This window comes from Leopardus geoffroyi, chromosome C1, assembly GCF_018350155.1.
Source record: "Leopardus geoffroyi isolate Oge1 chromosome C1, O.geoffroyi_Oge1_pat1.0, whole genome shotgun sequence".
In the NCBI taxonomy this organism is placed as follows: Eukaryota; Metazoa; Chordata; class Mammalia; order Carnivora; family Felidae; genus Leopardus; species Leopardus geoffroyi.
Window position 1 is genome coordinate 103051983 of NC_059328.1, and position 18143 is coordinate 103070125.

An 18143-nucleotide genomic window follows, 5' to 3' on the forward strand; every position below is an offset into this window, starting at 1 on the left:
TGCCCCCAGCGCCAAAAGTGAAATTAAGAAAAGGAGAATTGGTCAAAAGACACAGTTTTGACAAAGAAGAGACAAAGGCCAGGAGATGGTGCTCGAAAGAGGCTGTCCTATTCAAGGGAGGAGTCAAAGTTGAAGGCAAGCCTTTTGAGAGTCACCGGGGAAACCAAAGCTGGGGAATTTACAGAACACGCCCCAATATTTGATATATTTCATATAGGTACACTATGCAGAGCATACACACCGAATATACGTAATGTGTGTGACATAAGACGTAAATATGTGTGTCTATAAAAGCACATTCTTTTTTTAAATTTTTTTTTTTCAACGTTTATTTATTTTTGGGACAGAGAGAGACAGAGCATGAACGGGGGAGGGGCAGAGAGAGAGGGAGACACAGAATCGGAAACAGGCTCCAGGCTCCGAGCCATCAGCCCAGAGCCCGACGCGGGGCTCGAACTCACGGACCGCGAGATCGTGACCTGGCTGAAGTCGGACGCTCAACCGACTGCGCCACCCAGGCGCCCCTAGCACATTCTTATCTAACTGAGTAAATGGGCAGTTAAGGGTTGGGGGACATCGAGCATAAAGTTCTAAACACTCTTTGGTCAGTTGCAAGTGGAAAACATATACAAATTTGAGAAGGATGAGCAGAGTTGTGGCAAGAAACAGGTGACCTTTTAAGCACCAGGGAAGAATTACAGGCTGAGAATCAAACAGAGTAAAACCACCTGCCCCAGAGTGATAGTTTGTCTTCCCCCAAATTCATCTGTGGAAACCCAATTCCCAACGTGATGGTGGGTGGGGTGGGCCTATGGGAGGCAGATCCCCCCATCAAAGGGATCTGTGACCTATGAAAGTGACCCCACAGAGCTCCCTCACCCCTCCACCCTGTGAGGACAGAGCAAGAAGGCGGCCACACATCACCAGGAAGGAGGTACCTCCAGGCGCCCAATGTGCCACTGTTCGATTTTGGTTCTACTCAGCCTCCAGAACGGGAGACACAAATCTCTGCTCTGGCTAAATCACCCGGTCTATGGCAGTTTTGTTATCACAGCCTGAATGGACTAAGAAACCCTCCTTGGACAAAAGTCTGGCATGGAGCCCCGTTTCCTGCTGAGGCCTGTGTGCAAGGTGAGCCACAGAGAGGGACTGAGCCAGCAGAAGAGTCTGGGCCGGGACCACGGGAGTCAGGGAGAAGTGGCAGAGAGGCAAGAGGGGAAGACAGTAAGAACCTCCCGTCCTAAGCCACCTGTCAGGGCTGTGCTTCCCTGAACTCCCACTGAGGCGTCCTCTCGAGCATCTCCACGGGGCGACAGGGCTGCGCCCTCATCACGTCACTTGGGAACTGTGTCTCCTCTTTTCACAGATGAAGTCGGTGCCTGTAGGAGGAGACCCAGGCTCCAGGAGGGGACACCAAGGGTGGGAGGGTAAAGACGACACAACCCAGGGGAACGCTGAAACGCTCAGTCTTCATGAAATGTGATTTGATGCGGATCCTGATGACAACGAAGCTGGGGACGTGCTCGTGGAGATGAGGGGGGACAAGAGGAACCAGATGAAGTATTGGAGAACGGAGTGTGCACTTTAGGAAACTGGCCCCTTATAGTTGCAGAGAAGGGAAACCAGGCAAATGCAGGGGAAACTGTCGTGGGGCCAGTATTTCCACTGTTACTGTGAGCGCCTAACAGGGAATATTGGCTGCCTGATGGATGTTGAAGGAGAGCAAACACTGGCCCACAAGCCTTGATGAGAGAGTCCGGGAAGATGGAGTCCAGCGAAAGCGAGCCAGGTAAGAACAGCTCTAGCACACGTGAAACAATGCCACGGAACCATTTTCCAAGTGTTCAGACGCCACAAAGACACAAGAATTACGCATTACAGATTCATCGATGTTCTCAAGCCATTTTGCTCACTCGTGCCCCTGGCAATTATGTAGCTTCATGCTCCCAGCATTGATGGGATAGAGATCCCATTTTCAATGGTTTCAGATGAAGGGACCGAGGGGGACATACGTGAGATGATGAATAACTTGGCCAGTAAACAGCCAGGAGGCTGCAACCATGGCACCTGGGCAGACAGAGCTGACCCTCAGCCCCAAGCTCTTTGGAGCTGGAGCGTTGTGAGTTTGGAGCTGGGCAAAGCAAGCCTGCAAGAGGCCCCATTGCTGCCCCTGCCCACAACCCTGTGACTAGAGCTTCCTACTGCCCCCGCACCTCTCACCTTGGAAGAGTGGGCGTTGGCTCCCAGAAACCATCGTGGCTGCCAGTGTCCTGATGGCGGGGGAGGGGCGGAGCCTGGCTCTGCAGTCAGCACAAGCCAACTGCTGGTCCGGCTGCCCTGGCACAGAATTGGCCACCTGGGTATTTGACTGTGGCGGTGCTCGTGAAGCTTGCACCTCCGGCCTTGGGAAAGTCAAGTTTCCACTCGATGGCCCTTGGGGACCGGGCACCTGCATCGGGGCTGAAGCAAGAAGACACTTCAATGGACAAACCCCAGTTTTCTTAACTCAGCACTGCCAGAACTTCCATTTGTGATGTCCTCCCGCCTCATCCCCCACCGTCTGTGAGACCAGCCAGTGAGCAGGTACAAAGGCAGACATCATGGACACGAAGGCGATGTCACCGTTGTGTCTATGCCTGGGAATGCTGAGATGGCAAGTGTCCAGGATGCAGAGTCCCTGAAGGGAAGGTCACCCCCTGGAGTCCAGACAGCTTTGCATGGGAGGCGGGCTCATGCCTATTATTCTGTAGTAGTACCCTTCGTCCTACAGCCTAGAGAGAAGGTTCTAGAGAGGCCTCATGGCAGAACGAGAAAGAATTGCTGATATGTGCCCCAAAAGAAAAAAGAAGAGGGGGAGAATTTGGCCTCAAGGCTTCAGATGCCTGTTTCTCCCTGGCTGGTCCCAGCGCAGGGAGGCTGGGGCACGGCAGCCCTCCTGGGGCGCCCCCTGCGGCAATCACAGCCCACACACACTGTTCCCACGTTCCCACCAGAACCTGCACCGGGGACGGCTGTGCATAATGGAGACGATGCCTTCATTCATCTCCGCCCATCGTCATAGCCTCTCATGGCCCAGGCTTCATGCAAGGCCGTGTCACACACATCACCCTCCTGAGACACGTCTTAACCTGTCCCATCCCTGCCCCCATGGAAACCCACACCTGGCTGTCAGTGTCTGACACGGAGCTCTGCAGGGTTACCAGGGTGCCAGGCAGCCAAGTGAAGAGCCACCATGGGACCCCTAATGAGAACAGAAATCGTCTGGGACCTCTCAGCCCTGATTGCTTTTCATGGAGCGTCTCCTGGAGACCTTGAGCTCCTGGAGGGGCTGGATGAGCCCTGGCTCTGCTCACACCACCAAGTGCACTGACAGGGTAGGAGCTGGCACTCCTGCAGGGTCACAGGGGTCGTTGGGGCGTCTAGCAACTGTTCTCTTTGCATTTTCGACTGTTTCAGATCATTTGGGTAGAACTGGGTACTCTGGTACACAGGGAGGCGGACGCCCCAGGAGAAACAACTAGCAGCTCAGCAACGATTTAACAGATGCAGTCAATGTGGAGCTGACCACAAACCTGTGTGGAAAGCCAGGGAGTTTGTAGGAAGCCACACAAGAAATACAATTGGCAGCAGAATTGCACAAGTAGCAGAGGTCTCCTTTTGGAACAAAACAAAATCAGGAAAAAACAAAGGAGGATTGTCACCCAGCTGTCTCCGGGTAAGATAGCGGTGGCTGAGATTCTGAACCCTTTTTTCCCTTTTCTCCATTTCTCCTCTCGAGCCTCACTTGGTACCCACAGCCTGCATGTTGGACGGGGCCGGGGGACAGAGGGCAGCCTGGGACAGAAGGAAGGAAAGGGCTCTGAGCCACAGGATGCCTTTTAAAGAGTGAGTCCGAGAGCAGAGTTCAAACCGGTACGAGCCTACAGGGCCCGTTGGCAGGGATGCAACTCTCAGCCGATTCAGGTTGTTGAAGACACAGAGGACAGGCTTCCTGGGGCCCCAGCAGGAACTTCGTGCCCCTCACAAGAACAGGACTCACCATCTACATCCACGCCCAAGAAGACTTCCTGTTTATCAAAGGTGAATGAGGCACTCCTATAAGGCCTATAGGTGTCTGACAGGTCATGGCCAACGGAAGGAGTCAAATTACATTCCCCCACTGAGTCCTGTGGGACTTCATCCTCTGGGGCCACTGGCAGCTCCCTGCAGAGCCTGGTGTTGCTGGGAAGACGAGACGTGCAGAAAGAAGGTTTAGTCAACATGCAGTGCCAGCTTGTTTTGGGGGCAGGGCAGAGGGACTGGTCACAGAACACAAGCGGGATCCCCATAAAGGGAAATGAAGCAGTCTGCCTGCAGCTGGGGCCACAGTGTGGGTGCACCAGGGATAGGTGCAGGGGCGGGGGCGGGTGGTGCTCAGGGCATGGCCAGAGCGCCAGCTTATGGGGCAGGAGTTGGAACCACCCCAGGGCACAACAGTCATGACCCACAGCACACCAGAAGACGATAAAGCAGCATCAACACTTTGGCATACACTCTGTGGAGATTTACACAAAGCACCAAGACAACCCCAGGCTAAGGCAGCATTGTAGACTCCTGGATATCTCGTGGGCCCAAGGCCGACATGTCTAAATACTGAGAGGTGAAAACTGTTCCTAAAACCATCCTTGCTGTGAATGCCCGCCAATGTGGTAATGGCAACCGGCAGAGAGAGCTGTGCATCTTACGCGGGACCCAATACGAGGAGAGACCGGGAGAGTGCAAGGCTTCCTGGGACTGCTTAGTCCACCTGCGTCAGTGGACGGCAGATACTCCATTTGAGACGATTAATAACGGGGCCTATGCGAGTACCACATGACACAGAGGACCTTGCTGAAGGACCACCTTGTGGGTGTCGGAAGGGATGAAATAGGTGCATTTAGCACTTTCTAGATTGGCCTAGATCTGAGATCCCCAGATGTCACCACTGAATTAAAGCCCATGATTCCTCAGAGTTACCTGGGGCATGTTGGGTCCTGGTCTTCTTCATCGCAAAGATCAGCATGATTGTCTACAAGTAAATACAGACCGGCCAGTCACATAGAGCAGCACTTGGACATGAAAATTAAGTGTCCCACGCAACTAGCACTCGGGCACTAATGTCCTTAGTTGGGCAGCAGGGCATTGAGAGAAATAATCCAAGAGGCCTCAAGCAATGTCTTGGGAATGTGCCTTGGCTAGCTTTCCTAAAGCATCGGGCAGGATTTCCCTGATCTGGTAGAGCCCCATCTCAACAGTCCGTCTGCAGAGGTCAGTCTCTGTTTTACTGCAGATTCTGGTGAACGGCTTACCTGCATTCTCAAAACTTACTGCAACCTTCTCTCACTAGCTTCCCTCATGAGATACTCTAGGTGGCAGGGTTTTAGGGAATTTCTACAGAGGCCAGACTGATGCACGGAATCTGCAGACCCTCAAATCAAAGGAAATCTTTTGTCCGTGATCCCTTTTGCTACACAGGCACATGGGCCATGCACGGGGTGGGCCCATGCACGGGGTGGGGCCATGCCGGAGCTCAGCTATGCTTCAGGGAAACGTACAAGCAAGCTGATGGTAGAGGTGGTTATGTCCTGACACTCAGACGACGACTTAGGGAAGACAACCAACACAGAGGACACGGACACTGGGGACCAGAGCAGTGAAACCAGGGAAACAACAAACCCAAAGACATGGGTAAGGCTGACATCGCCTTGACAGGCACAAAACTTCAAGGAACAATTGTTTGGGATGAAAGTGAGAGGATGGCAGTTGAGGAGACACATTGTGTGGAAATCAGGAACAAGACAGACTCCTCTGCATGTGCCGCACAGATGAGTGTGAGTTTGTCACACCCGCCCTGGCTCCAATGTCCTGACTTGTGTCAGGAGCCACAGGCATGGCCTGAGATGAGGAACAGAGGGCAGGGCCCTGATGCATCTGATGTCTGTGCTTAGAAGTCTATCCTAGAGCCTGACTCAGATCCATATGTCTACGGGGCTGAAACACCTGAATAACCAATTCCAACATAAGCAGAGTAGGGATACCAAACCATGGGGTCGACTTGGGAGTCCAGTTGGAGCTTTATCACCTTCGCAGTGGAGGACTCACTAGCTACTTCCAGAGCAGGACAGACATCCAGATCCTCATATGAGTTGATGTTGGCCCTCCTGTGGGTCCAGGGGGAATCAGATGGGTCAGGAAGAGCTGAGTAAGTCAAATAGCGTTCATCCAGTGAGTCCTGTTGGACATCCTGCTCTGCACTCTCCGGCAGCTCCCTGCCGAGCCTGGTGGGGAGGGGAGGTCTGAAGATTAAAACAGGAAAAGCAGTCACCACAGCATCTTACTGGTTTTCACGGAAGCCAAGAAGTGTAGTCATACCGTAGGGGCAACCCCGTTATTGACAGGGAAAACTATCCTCCTGTTTCAGGGGCACAGTGTGGATGCTATGGGGGCAGGAGAGGCAGAGAGGGAGAGACACACACACACACACACACAGAACAGAGGTGTTCAGGGCACTGGCCACAGAACCAACTTCTGTGCACCAAACTGAACTACTGTGGAATGGATGGCATGACTCACAGCACACATGGAGAATCCTAAACGTGAGTTCAACCCTTTTGCATAAATTTTGTTGATATACATTCAGTGGCTAAGTGAACACATGTTAAAAGGCATCATCCACATGGAGAGATTTGCGTCTTCAAGGACTCTTTCTCTTACTATCGTGACATCATGTGAGGTTTTTTGATTTTGTGGCGGTTATCCATTTGCTACAGCAGATCCTCAAAGAGGTAACACCAGAGAGACCGAAGTTGACACGTATGTCACTCTGGTGTTGCCCAAAGGAGAGATCAGGGCAATACAGAGCACCTCAGGGAGTGACAATTCACCTACTTCAACTGACTGCCGGTTATCGAAATTGAGGGATCATTAAAGGAACTTATCCACATAATACATGAAGACACAGGTCATGGCCAAAAAAGATATTCTGAGACTGGAGAATGGATGAAATAGGTAAATTTGGCAGTTTCTGTTTTTCCTGTGAAATGTAGAGTTCAACCACTGAAATAACAACCCATGATTCTTCAGACTTACCTGGCGCATGTCAGGTCTTGGTCTTGTTCCTCCTCTTGATGGGTCTGATTTTCTGCAAATAAATACAGACGGGGCCAGTCACATTAAACAGATCCCTGCTTGCGCATTAGTAACCCAGTGTTCGGTGCCACCCGGGGACTCAGCGATGCTCAATGAGAGCACAGGTTGAGTGAGAAGGATATTTCAGGGTGCCTCGGATAGTGTGACAACCAGCTTCATTTCCTGGCATGCGCCATTGGGAGAAATTTGCTTTCTCCAAGAGATCATCACCACAATTTCCTCTGTTTTGAGTCTGTGCAAACACTTTCAGTTCTCTTTTTCACACAGATTCTGGGGACCTGGCCTCTCTACTTTCTAAAAGGATTACTGCAGTTTTCAGCCTTCTCTCATGAGATACCTGGTTGGTGACGACTTAGTGGAATTTATACACTGAGATGGAACAGAGAGCATGCAAGTACAAACCCTCAAATTAAAATGAGTCTTTGGAGCTACACAGAAACCTTGACGCAATTCCTGTGATGAGGGAATGCCAACACACGGCTCTACTCCTGGAAACACACAAACGAGCTAACGGTAGAGGCACGTAGGGTGGGTTTTCAGACGAGGCTTAGGAAGACAAGCCAAAGCAAAGAGATAGAGAATGAGGCTAAGAACAGGAAAGCCAAGGTTACATCTTTCACCCTGGACAAGGATTCCGACTGACTGTGGCAGGCATGGATTCTTAAAGGACCTGGCTCAGAGATGAAATGTGGAGCATGAAAGGTGAGAAGAGGCATTGCATCCAAGGTCTGACAGACACCTTCTATGGTCGTGTTGCTGAGGCGAGTTGTTATGTGTCATGCCGCCCTTGGGTCCAGTGACCTGACAGTGAAGCCCAGGGGACATGGGCATGTCCTGGGAGTAGGAAGGGAGAAGAGTTCCCTGACCCACATGATGTCTGTGCTTGAAACTCCATCCATCCTGGAGCCTGGCTCAGATCAAGATGTGTGTACAGGGCCTGCACACAGGGGTGAGCTCTCTCAGCACAGCACAGGTGTGGGGCACAAAGACCAGGAGATGTACGGGGCAGTCCAGCTGGAGCTTGATCACCCTGACAGCGGAGTACTCACTGGCCATTTCCAGAGCATAAGAGACTTCCAGTTCCTCAGGGAAGAAGATGGCGGTGCTCCTGTAAGGCCAGTAGGAGTCAGACAGGTCAGGAAGAACCGAATATGTCCAGTAGCGTTCATCCAGAGAGTCCCATGGGATTTCCTCCTCCACCACCTCTAGCAGCTGTCTACTGAGCCTGAGGCAGGGGGAAAACTGAAGATTAACCAAAGAGGGATCTGAAATCCTACGTCCTGTCTGGCTTTGATGGAAGGCAAAAGGCATTTTCACAAAAGCAAAGAGAGTGCCTCATTAATGAGAGAAACAACACTTCTTTTTGTGTGGAACGAGGTGTGTCTGTCACAGGGGCGGCAGACAGAAAGGACAGTAAGTGCTCTGTACACTGGCCACCTAGCGAGCTGATGAGGAAAGAGCCTGAATGAGCACCGTGCCATCCGGTCCTGACTCAAACACACAGACTCACAGGACAGCGGTGGCTCCCTCCCTTCCGTTCAAATGCCCTTGAGTCCTGCATGGAGTGGCCCAGTGCGTGCAGCTTCGGGGGCGGGCTACTGTCTCAGAATTCTCATGCCATGAAGGCCTGTCTCGCTCACTATCACGGCACGATGGCACATTTTAGTCTACGTACATTCTTGCTCTGAAATACATGCCCACGTGCTAAATCGAACGGGGCAGAAAGTAGATTGCCTTTCTCTCCAATGCTGGGGAGAATGGTGAGTGCAGGAATCCCTGTGCCTTTAGCTCAGCTGGGCCAGCTGACTGTGTGTTACTCAACTTGAGTCGTAATTAAGAAATGGGAGCGATACAAGTACCACAATGAAAACAGAAACCATTGTGAAAGCGGATAATTGGCCATTGACCGAATGGATAACATGGTTCTATCCAGCACTTTCTGCCTTTCCTTGGATCTGAGGTCTGCAGACGCCACCACTGATTTCCCAGCCCCCAAGTATTCAGAATTACCTGGGGGCATCTGACTCTCGCCCTTTCAGCCCCTCGTGACCCATTTGGTTGTCTGCAAATAAATGAAGAGAAAGAGTTCCATTAGGCACATTCCCCTCCACAAATGCTCACTCCCATGTGCCGTGGAGCAGAAAACAGAAATAGAAGCACAGTCATAACAGGCAATTGTGAGAGAAATCATTCGGGAGGGATTCGGTAGGGCCCTGGAAAAAATCACTGGGATTGCCTTCTTGAGCAAATAAATGTCCCTGATATGACAGGCCATGATCACAGTGTCCTAAGACAGGTCGACACACACAGAAAATTTATCCTTTTTCCCAGAGATCTTGGGGAAGGACCTGGCTGCTTCCTAGAGCATTGCTGCAATATTCAGGCTTTTTCCATTTGAAACGCTGCAGGCCAATGGTTTTGAGGAATCAGCTGTTGAGATTAAACTGACGATTGGAATCTACACGCCATCAAAGCAGAATAATCTTCAAAGCTGCAAAGCACCAGGGGCCGTTCATGGGGTCGGGAAGTTCCAGGGCCCTGCCTTGCTGCAGAGAAACATACAACTCATGATAGACGTAGTCCTGTCCTGGTTCTCAGCTGCCTTGAGACAAGAAGAAAAGGAAGAGACAGACCAGGTAGAGACAGTGAACCTGGATCGTGACATTTCCCATGATATAGAAAAGGCTTCCAACAGCCTTGGGTGGCCATAGATATTCAGAAACATGGCTCAAGGATGGAAATCAGAGCCTGGCAAGAGAGATAAGAGATTAATCCAAAATTTGGAGGTCTGATAGCGACCTCCTGTGCCTAGGGTAGAGAGGTATAGGAGTCTGGCAGGACCACCTTGAGAGCAGCGATGGGCGGCGGCTCAGACATAAAAGTGCCATGGCTTAGACGTGAATCGAACAAAGCTCACTGACTCATGGAATGTCTTATTTCAAACTCAATCCTAGAGCCTGGATGGAAACTGTCTGTGAGTACATGGTCCACTTCTGCGGATTAAATCTCTTAGTCTACACAGGGGGTGTGCAACAAAGATTATGGACCCTACCTGGGGACCCGGGTGGAGTTTCATCCCCTTTGGAATGGGAGCATTCACAGGCTACATCCAGAGCAGAGCCGAATTCCTGTTTATCCGATGGGAACGTGCCATCCCTGTAAGGCTGGTAGCAGTCACGCCCTCCTTGGCCAATGGAAGGAGTCAAAACACATTCATTCAGCGTGTCCTGGAGGACTTCCTTCTTTTCAGCTTCCGGAAGCTCCATGCTGTGCCAGGTGAGGCAAGAACGACAGAAGAGGAAACCAGGAGGATCAGACACCATGGCTTGCTACGTAGCTGGTGTTGATGGGAGGCAAGGGAGTGGTCGCAGAAAGGAAAGGGACCATAGCCTTGAGAGAGAAAAGGTTATCCTACAAGAGGCAAAGTGTGGCCAGGAAGGGGTGGGAGAGAAGCAACAACAGATAGATACTCAGTCCACTGGCCACATAACGAGCAATGAGGAATGAGACTCGACCATCCCAGTACGGTACAGTCACGTGACGAAGGACAAATGGGAGTCCATGCCAGGGGCAACCGCCACGTGCCTGAGCCATGTTGAATTTAACATAGACTGATCGGGGCGCCTGGGTGGCGCAGTCGGTTGAGCGTCCGACTTCAGCCAGGTCACGATCTCGCGGTCCGTGAGTTCGAGCCCCGCGTCAGGCTCTGGGCTGATGGCTCAGAGCCTGGAGCCTGTTTCCGATTCTGTGTCTCCCTCTCTCTCTGCCCCTCCCCCATTCATGCTCTGTCTCTCTCTGTCCCAAAAATAAAATAAACGTTGAAAAAAAAAAAAAAATTAACATAGACTGATCAAGCGGTTACAGCTCTTGAGTCCCTGTGCACTGCAGAAACTTGTGCCCTCCAGGCACTTTTCTATTCATAGTGTCACATGACACCCCAACTTCTTGGTTTTGGTTAGGTAATTCCGTGTTAATTTTGCCAGCTGTCTGTCTATCAGTTCCTTTGCTGGTTACCTTCCTACCAGGGACCTTTGAGGACTGTGCAGAGATGCGTCTCCTCCTGGTGTTCATTTACAGGAGAGAACGGGTACTTTGTGCGTACGGGGAATCCCAAGGCTGCGGAGTTCATCTGGGGCTCCCCCAGACAAGCAGCCCCGCGACAGCAGACAACCGAGGGAACAGGGCCATTTGCCGCTGAGGGAATTCAATCACTACCATCTGCAGCTCTGCTGATCCCTGCATCTGCCACCTGGACTCTTGTGACCTCACCTACTGTTCTTTCTGAGTCCCTTTCCTTTCTCACCCACACATTACCGGGTCCCCAGTATTCACTGTTACCTGGTGGTGAGGGATTCTTCTGCTTGTTCGTCCTCCTGCTCCTCCTCCTCTTCCTCCTCATCTTCTGCAAAGAAATTCAGAAATCTCCCGTGAGCGAGCTCCCACATCACCACTATAAACACAGTGGCTTATATGCCCTAGCGACATAATTATCTATGCATGACTAACTCTTGTTCTCAAGCTCCAGGGCACTGCCCTTGAGAACTCTTGCGGTATGGATTTCAGATCCAGCAGGGAGTGTCTCTGATTCGGAGGCTCACCATGACCGAGACTGGGCAAAAGTTTAAAGTGTCTCTTGCCCAGATCCGTGGATGCCTGTCCAGTTTCGATCCGACTTCTGCAAACAGTGTCTTGCAGGTGCCACAGTCATGCCACAGGCGCAGGCCCTGTGTGCTCCCAGTGCTCACGTAGAGTCTCCTCCTTGCCCCGAGGACGGCACAATCACCCGGTCCCAAGTCCCTCCACATGAGGACTCATGGGTCCCCAAGTGGACGTCAGTGTTATGGACGGGCCGTCTCTATGAAAAGTGTTTCAGTCTAAACGACGTTCCACCTCCAAGGCCTACTACATCCAATACCTCATTCAACTCCACACAGTCAGGGGCTTTATTTTTCCTGAAGTGCATACGTGAACTTTCCGCATGTGATCACCACAGCTACGACAGGTTACTTGATAGACAGATGAGGAGACAGTTATGGAGAAAGCGAAGATCACTCTCTCACCCACAGTTAATAAAGACAGCTCCTGGGCGGGAGCCTTGGACTTCCCGCTTAGCTCAGGGCTCCCTGCACTCGAACAAGCTGCCTCCTTCCTCGTCCTCCCTTCTGGGCTCTGACACTGGTGGAGGCTGCCTCCTGCCCTAAAGGCAGTTCCCTCGGGGAGGACACGGATGGGTGGAGCACCGTGACCTCCACCCTGTGCACTTCTCCTCTCCTTTCCCACCTGCTAGTGCGGGTCCTCTGGTGGCCCCATGTGTCACATGGAAACCAAGACAGCGGCTGCCAACAATGTGAGGGGAGGCGGGAGATGTCTGGGGAGCCCAGGACCTCGGAGCAGCTCAGTGCACTCAGGGCCTGTGGCTGCCTTACCGGGGCTGAGCTGGCGGGCAAGGCACTCTGCCAGCCTGTGTCTCTCGGCCACTTGCTCCTGGAAGCCCTGGCCTTGGGGACGCTCGGGGTCATCGTGGGTGAGGAGGTCCTTGAGGTGCTGATCGACTGGCTCAGAAACTTCTCTCCCTTCCCGTAACTTCTGCCACAACTGGGTCAGCTCTTCAGCCTGAGCTTTAATCAGGATATGATATTGCCTAAGGTGGGACATAGAGAATTTTTAAAACACACAGTTGAATAGATTCTCTAAGAGCTTTCACGGACGTGAAAGCTCAGACACATGAAAACGGACACATGAAAACTTGCTCAACATCATTCATCATCAGGGAAAAGGATAGTAAAACCACAATGAGATACCACTCCTATCTGTCAGAATGGCTAAAATGAATAACAGATGGTGAGGATGTGGAGAAAGGGGACCATTTTGGCACTTTTGCTGGTAGAAATGCAAACTGGTGCAGCCACTCTGGAAAACAGTGCGGAGGTTCCTCAAGAAATTTAGAGAAGAGCTTCGCTACAACCCGGCAATGGCACTACTAGGTAGTTATCCAAAGGATTCAAAAATGCTGATGCGAAGGGGCACCTGCACCCCAATGTTACAGTACTGTTATCAACAATAGCCAAAGGATGGAAAGAGTCCAGATGTCCATCGACGGATGAGTGCATTGAGAAGACATGGTACATAAATTGATACAACGGAACGTTACTCGGTGATGAAAAAGAATGGATCTGCGCTTTGCAACACTGTGGATGGAACTAGAGTGTATTATGCTAAGCCGAATAAGTCAATCAGAGAAAGATAAAGATCACATGATTTCACTCATATGTGGAATTTAAGACACAAACCAGATGCACCAGGGGAAAAGAAGGAAAATTAAGATAAAAACAGAGACAGAAGCAAACCATTAGAGACATTTAAATGCAAAGAATAACCTGAGACTTGCTGGAGGGGTTTTGGGTGGGAGATGGGCTAAATGGGTGATGGGCATTAGGGGGGCAGTTTTCGGGATAGCACCGGGTGTCACTTGTAAGAGATGGTACCCTAAAATCTCCTCCGGAAACCATTTATACACTATATGCGAACTCATTTCGATTTCAATAAATTAAAAAAAAAATACAAACATTGAGCGAGGCCCCAAATAATTGGAGTCCGCAATACACCAGATACTGCTGTCTTCACTGTTTGACAGATGTGTGTGTGCACCTGTGTGCCAGGCAAGTTTCTGCCCTTCTCCTGGCCCAGACCTGTCACTGACAGGAGTCAGAGATGCCTACGGCCTCCCACCAGCCACGGAGCCCTCCTTACCTGAGCTTCTCGGTCAAGGTCTCTGCCAACTTCCCCTGCTTACACTGCAGCGTCTCCCCCAGCACGGATTCGATGATGTCTTTCAACTCTTCACACTCTGAGAACACAGACACCGGCCTCAGTGGACAAGCTACACGTGGCGCTGTGCTCGCTGCCTCCAGGGAGGGGGCGGGGTGTACCCCAGGACAATGTAAGCCCGGCATCGGGCTCTGAGCATCTCATTCCTCGGCCCCCCAGCTACACGGTATTTGATACCTCCCTGTTTTAGAGCTGAGGGAAGAGCAGCTCCAAGGCGTGGAGAGGAACTAGACAAGGTGAATGACTGGTATTTGGCAGAATCAGAATCCACATCCCCTGACACTCACCCTGATCATGGCCACTCACCCGAGCTTGCAGCCTCTTAGGTAGGACACTAAGCAGGGACATGAAGTGAGGCCCTTAGGACCACAGGACTGACTCATGGTTCCCTTGAGGTGGATAATGAGCACATATCTCAAAGGCAAAAAGTTCACCCGCATCCTCTTGTGTGCACTATAATGCGTAAAACCAGAAGGACCTGAAAGCGATACGGCCAAACACTAACAAAGCTTGTGGTATCAGAAGCAGCAGACGGGGTGGGGCGCCTGAGTGGCTCAGTCAGGCGAGCTTCGACTTGGGCTCGGGTCATGACCTCGTGGTTCGTGAGTGCAAGCCCCCGCGGCAGGCTCACTGCTCTCAGCGCAGAGCCCACTTCTCCGATCCTCTGTCCCTCTCTCACTGCCCGTCCCCTCCACTCAAAGCAGCAGGTACTATGACAGCAGCAGGATCACAGAGGAGGAATGTGAGGCACAGAAATCGGGGCAGGGCAGCATGGGGGGGAGCACAGGAAGACTGGCCCAGAGCCCTACTGTGTTCCCTCCACCCCAAGCTCCTGGGTGATGTCTTCCTTCGTCGTCTTCACAAGTGGTTTCCCGCACTTGTGTCATGGTTATCAGGAAAGATGCAAAGAAAACTTTGCTTGTCCTTTCCCCAAAGCTCATCATCTCTTCACCTTGCTAAAGAGCCGCTTCCAACATTACTTTTCTCCCCATCAGTCATTTGTAATCCCACCTCCCCTTGTTTTATGGAAAACTCTTGGTACGGAAACGGCAACAGTTCGGGCTCAGAGTCGTCAGGATTCCTTCCCATTGCCCCGCTGCACACATGCCCCTAACTCGGGATTCCTCCCGCCATGGCAGCCCCCTCTGAATGAACAGGCAGCTGGCCTCCCCGTTCCAGGCTGACTGTGGGGGAGGGCCAGCTCCACACACTGGCTTGGGCGGTCACCGGGGCTGTGGTCTCCCCCGCTCACCCTCATTCTCACCGGGCCACTTGACTCCTGGCCCAGGCCTGGCCCTGCTGGCCATCCTGCATCCTTGAAGGTTCCCCAGCTCAGGGAGAGACACAGGAGGGAGCAGATTGTCTGATGGGCCTTGAAATGCCCTCTACCTCGCCACAGGGTGTCAATGGCTACCGAGGACTCAGGAAGCAGAGCCTGTGCCCACGAAGCACGGCTTCCCTCTCATCAGGGGAGTCACTGTCTGGACGGCATCGCTCGTGGATACCGCAGTTTCAGGGAAAGCAGACCCATCTTCCAGCTCCTTGCAAGCTGGCCGTGTCCCCTGGTCCCCACCCGCGCCCCGTGTGCACCATCAGCAAGTTGCCCCAGTGAGCCAGCTCGCTGCTTTGCCAATGGAACCTCAGAGAAGTGAGACGTGATGGAGTTCATTAGTCCGAGACACGAAGGCCAACAGTGATGCAGGATGTGACACACACACAGAGGATCCTGAGAGGACCAGGCATTTCCGGGTCTGCGTCAGGAATCAATCACTAGAAAGTTAACTCTAACCCCGCCCTATACAGCACTGCAAACCAACCTGGAGAAACTGCTAGTCTCGTTTTCCCCATTCTTCCCATCCTTAGCAAAATGAGGGTAAGACACCCACTTCCACTGGGTCGCCCGGGAGCTCTAGTCTGTTAAGCGCCCAACTCTTGATTTTGGCTCAGATCGTGATCTCACATTCCTGAGATCGAGCCCCACGTCAGCCTCTGTGCTGACAGCACCGAGCCTGCTTGGGATCCTCTATCTCCCTCTCTCTCTGCTCCACCCCGACTAACACTGTCTCTCTCAAAACCAACAAACATACATTAAGAAATACCCACTGCTACTTTTCCTGGATTGTGGTCACAATGGAATTTATCGTGACGATGGAAATAGAGAAGACAAAGTCCGGAGAGGGCTTTTGTTTTCTCTCCACACAAAGCCGATTCCTGTCTCCAGGAATACAGACAGTCATCACTTTGGTGACCCTGACCTTGTAGGACTTACTATATTTCTGCAGCTGGTTGGCCAGGGAGTAGGCAGTAGCTTCGGATACAAGGAATTTCTCTCTGAGGTCTCGGAAGTCCTGCTGGCTTGCTTCCAGCTTGGATTGAAGCTCCTGGTTGAGTTCCAGGAGGCTCATTTCTGTCCCTGGATCAGACACCGGGTCAAGAGGTGCTGCCATGGTGACATGTGGCAGAAGAGGTAGAGCTGGGGACTGGGGAGAAGACACCAAACACATGACGGGTTAAAAACAAGTGACATCAAGTAGGTTCAATCAGGACTGAGGGGCGAGGATACAGGAATTCTTTACTTACTATTGGGAACAACTTGAACAACACCCCACAGCACTGGAGAGTCAGCAGCTACAAAAAGAAGGTTCGAGATGCCAGAGTCGAGAGCCCAAGGCACTGCCTGTAGCTCAGACTCCAACCGGAATGACAGACCGAGCACCCGGCACGCCAGGTGACGGTCTGCAGTTGCAATAACAGAATTGGAACGCGGGGGGTGTCATGGAACCTTGGGAGCCACTGCCTTCCAGGTGCCAAGGCTACGCGGATACCCAAGGCTGCCTAGTCTCCCCTGAAGGTCACCACTGATGGGGACCACCCCTCAGCGGCCACTCTCAGTAGTTGTCTACCCTTGTGCTAATACCACAGATCCCATATCTCTCTCTGTCTGTCTCTGTTTCAAGTTTATTTATTTATTTTGAGAGAAAGCACGAGCACGTGAGCGGGATGGGGTGGAGGGAGAGGGAGAGAGAGAGAGAATCCCAAGCAGACTCTGTGCTATCTGCACAGGACCGTCCAGGAGGCTTGATCTCATGAACCGTGAGATCATGACCTGAGCCAAAATCAAGAATCAGACACTCAACCCAATGAGCCACCCAGGTGCCACAGACCCCATCTCTTTCCAAACACATCTCGGCATCGTTCTCACTGTTCATTCTTGTGTGTGCATAGAAACATCAAGGCAGAAATAGTTTCCCAGGTTTTACTAAAGGGCTGTCACGAAGCCACCCCACTTCTCTTTAAGGTCAAACAGACCTTCAGGCTTTTCCAGTGAGTGAAAGATTCCAAAGTCTTCGACTGTCATGATGTTCTTCTCTGGGTCTCTCTAGTTTGTCCTCTATCCATTAAAAAGTGTAAGACACGAGGCAGAGTATAATACTAAGTGAATAAATACTTACTGGAGAAAAATGGTTTGTCCCAACTCTCACTGTTCTTCTGGCTGTTTTCCTGTGTTATGAGGCTTTCTTATCCCCTCTTGGGGCACCATTTTGGCTTTCCATTAAACTGATGTTGGATATCCCTATATCTTCGACTCCTTGTCTATGCGTGAGTTGCTTTTTTTGTTGTTTTTATAATGTCACTAAACAACCATAATTCATGCTTGTCACTTACGGATTTCATGTGTCTCTCACAAGATCTCTTTCCAACTGTCAACATGTTAATTTATACGTACGTCCTTGAATACATGTAGTGACCACCTACTTTGGAAACATCGATAAACTTGATGCTATTTGATTACGTTCATTTGGCCTACCCTCATATTTAACAGAACAGAGGTTAACAAACCCTCAGTTTGCTCTCTATAGTTAAGAGTCTGTTTCATGGTTTGCCTCTCTCTTTACCAACCCCCCATTGTTCATCTATTGGGTTTCTTAAATTCCACAGATGAGTGACATCATATGATATGTGTCCTTCTCTGGCTGACTGACTTCACTTAGCATTATACACTCTCGCTCCATCCACGTCATTGCTAGAACTGATACACGAATTCAGTAAAGTCCCAACACAAAATCAACATACAGAAATCTCTTGCATTCCCACACATTAATAATGAAGCAGCAGAAAGAGAAATCGAGGAGTTGAAACCATCTACA

The 18143-nt window shown here is 51.2% G+C and overlaps 1 protein-coding gene across 1 annotated transcript; it reads right to left on the reverse strand.

Moving 5' to 3' along the window:
* Nucleotides 1-4836: 4836 nt before the first annotated feature.
* On the reverse strand, nucleotides 4837-16980 carry LOC123598575 (putative neuroblastoma breakpoint family member 5). The gene is made up of 11 exons (XM_045478875.1): nucleotides 16576-16980; nucleotides 16265-16475; nucleotides 13918-14014; nucleotides 12594-12808; nucleotides 11506-11569; nucleotides 10220-10434; nucleotides 9178-9229; nucleotides 8217-8392; nucleotides 7108-7159; nucleotides 6121-6296; nucleotides 4837-5047 (listed from the first exon to the last, which is right to left on the reverse strand). Exons 2-11 carry the CDS (start codon nucleotides 16440-16442, stop codon nucleotides 4992-4994), a joined length of 1281 nt encoding a protein of 426 aa, XP_045334831.1. The 5' UTR covers nucleotides 16443-16475; nucleotides 16576-16980; the 3' UTR covers nucleotides 4837-4991.
* Nucleotides 16981-18143: the final 1163 nt, after the last annotated feature.

Bases quoted from the DNA above. Each gene is read 5' to 3' on its own strand.
- LOC123598575 (XM_045478875.1), bottom strand. From the start codon at position 16,442: ATGGCAGCACCTCTTGACCCGGTGTCTGATCCAGGGACAGAAATGAGC. The intron at 6,297-7,107 runs GTAAGTCTGAAG...CCTCCCCACCAG, and splicing joins CAAGACCTGACATGCGCCAG to GCTCGGCAGGGAGCTGCCGG. The intron at 5,048-6,120 runs GTGAGTCCTCCA...ATTTACTTGTAG, and splicing joins TCCTGCTCTGGAAGTAGCTA to ACAATCATGCTGATCTTTGC.